The following is a 6116-nucleotide window of genomic DNA, read 5'->3' as shown; positions in this document are numbered from 1 at the left end:
TTCAAAATGCTGGACTGCTTCCTGGCTGAGAATGGGCTAAAGTGGGAGAACTGCATTGGTATTTGCAGTGATGGTGCACAAAACATGGCAGGGGTGAGAAAAGGACTCACCTAAAACTGAGTGGACACACTGTATTATACACACAGAAGCACTGGCATCAACCTCTGAATTAAGTGAAGTTATGACTGAAATTATAGGTGTAGACAATTTTATAAAGACCAGACCAATAAAAACAAGCGTGTTCTCTGCTGTCTGTGAGGAGATGGGAGCCGAACATCAAGCTGTGCTGTTTCACAGTGAAGCAAGGCAGCTGTCACCAGGAAAAGTCTTGTCCCGACTTTTTGAGCTCAGAGAGCAGATAAGAATGTTTTTGGAGCAGGAGCACAAGTGCAAAGTTGCAGAAAAATTTAGTGATGAGACCTTCTTGGCAAAACTGGCTGGCCTGAGTGGAAAGTTAAATGAACTAAATCTACAGCTTCAAGGGAAAGATAAAAACCTCCAAGGGACAAGATCAACTCTTTCACTTGAAAGCTTGCAACGCGAGGCAGGCGAGTTGATGAAGGAAACACAGATTCATTGAGAACCTGCATGAATTTGTTGAAACTACTGACTATGATGCCGCCTCAGTCACTCCATATATTAAGCAGCATATTCCATCATTGATGGGATACTTTAAAGAGTACTTCCATGAAAACAGTTCCCAGTATGACTGGGCGAGAGATCCTTTCAAAGCACCAGCTTCAACTGGTTTCAGCTTTGCAGAGGAGAACCAGTTCATTGACATGACGCGACGCCTGACTCCACACTGAGACTGCAGTTCACATCACAGACACTGAGTGAATTCTGGTAGAGAAGCAGTATCCACTCTGAGGGCAGAAGGCTGTGGGCGTTCTTCTTCCTTTTGCAACGTCTTTGTGAGACTGGCTTCTCTGCTGTTGCTGCACTGAAGACAGGTCCCAGCTAAACACTGAGCAGGAGGTGAGAGCTGCAGGATCCTGCTTCAAACCCGCTTAGAAAAGATGTGCACTGCAAAACCTGCTCATTGTAGCCATTAATCCTGACTTTTGTTTTATTCATTTTTGTTTTTTGTAGGTTAAAGTGTTTAATATATTGTGCTCCTGATTTAATGTTGCTGATCAGTTTGAATTCATTATTATTATTATTATTTATTGAGTTTGATCAATTTTATTTTTCAAGTCGGTCAAAAAATGTTCAAAGTTTAAGTAAGGATTTAATTTCTTTTTTAATTTCAGGCAAATTGTTGCAATTTTTTCTCTTACAGACTAAAAAACAATGTTAATAAAGTTATTTTTTGTTGTAAGTTGATCTACAGTGTATTTCTTTCTTTTTTGTGTCTTTAATGTAAATAAGGATAAAGTGTTAAAGCGAGGTGTACATATAACAATTTTATAGACAAATGATACTTTTTATAGTTGTGGGGGGCGCAAAATGTTTTTTTCTTCCCGGGGGGGCATAAGAGAAGTCAGTAAGAAGCATTGGTTTAAGCTAATATGTTAAATATTGACATTAAAATGAAATGAATAAAATATATTGTGTGAATATATAATTAGACTGAGATGTGAACACCATTAGTCTCAGTACTGCTCCCAGGTCAGTGAGCTGTGTATCGATGTGTTTGACAGTGGTGTGAGTATCCAGAGCCACCTCACAGTACAAAGTGCAGTATTTAGTGGGGTGTAGCTGCAAGGTCACAGATTGCAAGCAATTACAAACACCAGTCTGAGTTAATTTATCAGGAATATTTTATAGTGATCTACAAGGAAAATTACTGTTACGTCATTAATGTGCAGGCTTTTGTATAGTACTGAATCACAAGCTCATAACAGGTTTTTAAAGCTCAATCATTAAAGTCAGTTTTGAGCAAAACAGTGAAGTAAAATGTGTAATATTTCCTGTGATATATACTGAACACTGAGTTTCTGAAAACATTTTGTTGCTCTTGATTCCACGAGAGCAGCGATTCCGTCTTCAGTCTACAGACAGTGTAACCCAGCGTCTTCATTGTGGTTGCAGTCATTAACACCGATTTTACCTTGAGGGCAATCAAAGATATTGTCCTCGGCTCCTGTGCACCGCAGCTCGTCCAGCCAGATCTTGCCAGACCCTACAGAAGGAAAGAAGTGTTAGAGCAGACTGGTGTTGTGCTGTTTTTCTCTGACCCAGTGTTTTAGGCTTATGAACTATGAGTTTTTGTGAGTGGGCTCTTTTTTATTTGACAGATTTTTATCAGCCAAAATAAAGGCTTACTTTCGTTTTCTTCACTTTGTCTCTGTTCATCTTCATAAAGGTTCTTTATCTTGTGATACTATGACATAAACCACCTGCTTGCTTTGACAGTCCCTATGTTTACTTTTTTAATATATTTTTAGTTCCTATAAATTCTGTGCTACACTTACAACCTGTGCACACATTTTACATTCACCTGGAATTAGATGTGGCTTTATGAATTTATGCTATATTTTATGAGATTTCCTACTATTTGACCATGAAAAGTCAACATCTTATTATTTGATTTCTTTGGAATTTGGGAATAGCATTTTAGATAAATTACATAAATAAATAAATAAATAAATAAATAAATAAAATAAGGTTCTAGCAGTAAGATTGAGATTCATTGAAAACATTAGATGACAGAGTGGGCTTGGTACCTGGGGCGGCAATAAAGGTGGAATGGACAGTCTGGAAGCCCAGCATCTTACAGATCACCAAGCCATCCACACGGTCAAATCTGTCATCACACACAGTGCCCCAGATATTGTTGTGCTTCACTTCCACTCGTCCTTGGTTTTTTCCTGGCACAAGACGCACAGTCACTGTGGTGGACAAAGTTGAGGTGACAAGATTAACAGTGGGTTTTTGTTGTTGCTGGAATCATTGTTGTTATGAAAGAGATCAGGATGGTTAACAATGGTAAAAATGTCCCTGTGAGACATTTAGTTGGTTTGCATTTCATAAATGACAAATCTGGAAATGCTAACTGACAAACACGCTGCATTTTCTGTGACTACTTCACAAAAAGCCAACTTGTGTTCTGGCGATTAAATATTTCTGCTGTGAGATTTACTTACCTGGATGACTGAGCATGCATCAAGATATTTCTGCTGTGATATAGCAGCCATACTTGTTGAATCACTATGTGCTGCATGCTATTTTCATCAGTACAAATCTAATAACAAACACGCTAAGGCTTTTATTTTCTCTCTGTCAAAAATGGTTAATGTCCCTTTAGACATTAGAATACCTTTAATACATTTTTTAATGTTTAACATCTGAGGTTTCTGAAGCTATCGCTGCTCTCAGGTCAGCATGAAGTGCACTTACACTCTGTTCCCATCTCTCCCTTCTCTCCTTTGGTACCTGGTGGCCCAGGAAGACCTGTGGAGAAAAGATTAAAGCTGACATATGAAATTACAGTAGGCCCATAATTTATTAGACAAAGACATATTTCTCCCAGTTTTGCTTTTGTACACCACTACAATAGATTTTATATCACGATGAATATTTGACTGCAGTGCAGACTTGCAACTTAAATTCAAAAGGTTTTACAAATCTTTGCATTATACACTGTCCCCTACAGAAAACAGCTGAAGTGCATGATGACAGAAAACAAACATCTACAACATCTAAGTCAACAAGGTGTCAGTCATGGACCCAAATGTATCTATCACAAACAGACTGAAGCTTATACATAATTTTATTAAGGAAGATCTACAATCAAACATCTGTCTGCTTCCTGGGCGCTTGGCGCCTAATTTGTGCTTTCATCACTTCCACTTTCCCACACTTTCAAGCTCATTGCTGACATCACAGCTCTAGTTCAGTCATATTTCTGCCTGCCTTCTTCAAGCCAATCAGCCTCCAATCTGCTTACTGGTCATCTGTCATTATGTTCAATTCATTATAAAGATCTTTGTTTACTGAACTGGCTCTCACATTAAACTTCCCTGTATGAGATATCTCTTATAGATGTTGCCTAGTGGAACTTTTCTAACAAAACCAGCTCTTTTTGTGGAATATGTAACCCCCAGAAAAAGTAAGGAAAAACTAAGCTTCCAGTGTGTGAGAGAAACAAGACTCCAAGTCATATTTTCTCCATCTTTTATGGAAGCCCGTTTCCACTACAAAAAAAAAATAACACGTATCCATAACTCGAAATTTTGAGCTACTTTCTTTAAATTTCGACTTATTAACTTGAAATTTCAAGAAACATAGCTCGAAATTTCAAGTTACTTTTCTCAAAACTTTGAGTTAGCTCTGCCAATCAGCAATCAACGTGAATGAGGTCACTTTCTTGTTACCCGGAAGCATATGGCGCAGACTAACGCGCAAAACCGGATCGCAACAAATTGGCGCTTTAGCGAGTGCGTTTGCTGATAGTAACACCATGTGATTCAGCCAATAACACAAGGATTTTATCATTTTTGAAGCCAAGCTGAAAATACTCAGCAATCTGTGCATTCATGACTGGATGCAATACCGGTAGCTTACCTGAGGGCTTCAGCTTCCGGGTAACAAGGAAATGACGTCATTCACGTAGATTACTGATTGGCAGCGCTAACTCGAAATTTTGAGTTAACAAGTCGAAATTTTGAGAAAATAAGTCGAAGTTTTGAGTTATGGATCCTTTTTTTAGTCGTGGAAACGGGCTTGTTGATTAAATGTGCTTACCTTGTGTTCCATTGTAACCACTTGGCCCTCTAGGACCTGTCGTGAAAATGACAAAATGAAATCTCATGAAAGAGAAAAACACAATCAGCACAAACATATAAGAACATGGATTGGTATGGGTTTAACAAATACTGTTTTAAAACACTGTTTCACATTAGTCACACTGTACACACACGGTATTCACAGCACTTCACTTGTTCCATATTTTGTCATGTCAGAGACTTTTTCCAAAATAGCGTGAATTCATTTTTCGCCTGATCATTCTTCAGTTTCCCACAATGACAAAGTTTTAAAAAAGTCTGAAAGTTTCAAATTCTCACAAATTTATTAAAAATAAAAACATAACAAAACATATGTATTAACGCTGAAAACTGACCTCAGGTGCATCCTGTTTCCCCTGATAATTTGTCAGCTGTTACAACTTGAAAGTTTTAAATTTAGTTGGTTGGACATGATTGGGAAAAGTACATGTCTGTCTAAGGTCCCACAGTTGACAGTGCAGGTTAGAGTCCAAACCAAGCCATGAAGTCCAAGCACTTGTCTGTAGACCTCTGAGACAGGATTGTGTCGAGGCACAGATCTGGGAACGAGTACGGAAGAATTTCTGCACCACGGAAGGTCCCAGTGAGAACAGTGGTCTCGATCATCCATAAAGACGTTTGCAACCACCATGACTCTTCTCAGAGCTGGAATCCTGATCAGTCTGAGTAATTGGGATTGGTGGGCCTTAGTCAGGGACAACACAATGGCCAAGAAGCCAATGATCACTTTACCAAACATCAAACAAAACAACAAAACAACGGCCTCCACACGGCCAAGATAACAAAGGAGTGGCTTCAGGACCACCTGTGAACGTCCTTGAGTGACTCAGCCAGAGCCCAGACTTGAACCCACTGAATATCTCTGGAGAGATCTGATAATAGCTGTGCACCAACACTTCCCATCATGCCCAGTAAAGCCCGAGAGGATCTACTAAGAAGACTGGGAGAAACTGCCCAAAAAAGTGTGCCAAGCATGAAGCATTATACTTAAAAGACTTGCGACAGTTCTGCCAAAGTTACACCAGAAAATGTATTCAGCAAAGGCTGTGAATGTTTATGCACGTGTTATATTTTTGTTTTTTATTTTTAATAAATTTGCAAGAATTGCAAGAAAACTTTTGTCACTTTGTCTTATTGGGTATTGAGTGTAGAACTTTGAGGTGAAAATGAATTTAATTCATTATGGAATAAGGCAATAACTTGTCAAAATACAGCACAAGTGACACGCTGTGATTATTTTTTTGATACTTTGATTAGTTGATTAGAATGGTTTATTTGGAGAGTTTTAGTCAGGTTTCAGAGCTCATCACAGCACAGAAACAGCTTTAGTGAAGGTTACAAATGATCTTCTTATGGCCTCTGACAGTGGACTCATCTCTGTGCTTG

General features: G+C 38.7%; 1 protein-coding gene across 1 annotated transcript in view; it reads right to left on the bottom strand.

Annotated features, from left to right (window-relative positions):
* Positions 1-1745: 1745 nt before the first annotated feature.
* Positions 1746-6116, bottom strand: part of marco (macrophage receptor with collagenous structure) — a gene marked incomplete at its 5' end in the record, with an annotated part of 23128 nt that continues 18757 nt past the window's right edge. The window contains 4 exons of the mRNA XM_005751582.1: positions 1746-2125; positions 2670-2834; positions 3343-3396; positions 4690-4725. Coding sequence (XP_005751639.1) covers positions 1995-2125; positions 2670-2834; positions 3343-3396; positions 4690-4725 — 386 coding nt within the window. The remainder of the gene's footprint in view (positions 2126-2669; positions 2835-3342; positions 3397-4689; positions 4726-6116) is intronic.

This window comes from Pundamilia nyererei, unplaced genomic scaffold (assembly GCF_000239375.1).
Source record: "Pundamilia nyererei isolate P.nyererei 1_Seehausen unplaced genomic scaffold, PunNye1.0 scaffold00316, whole genome shotgun sequence".
NCBI classification, from domain to species: Eukaryota; Metazoa; Chordata; class Actinopteri; order Cichliformes; family Cichlidae; genus Pundamilia; species Pundamilia nyererei.
This window is presented reverse-complemented; position numbering and strand designations above follow the sequence as displayed.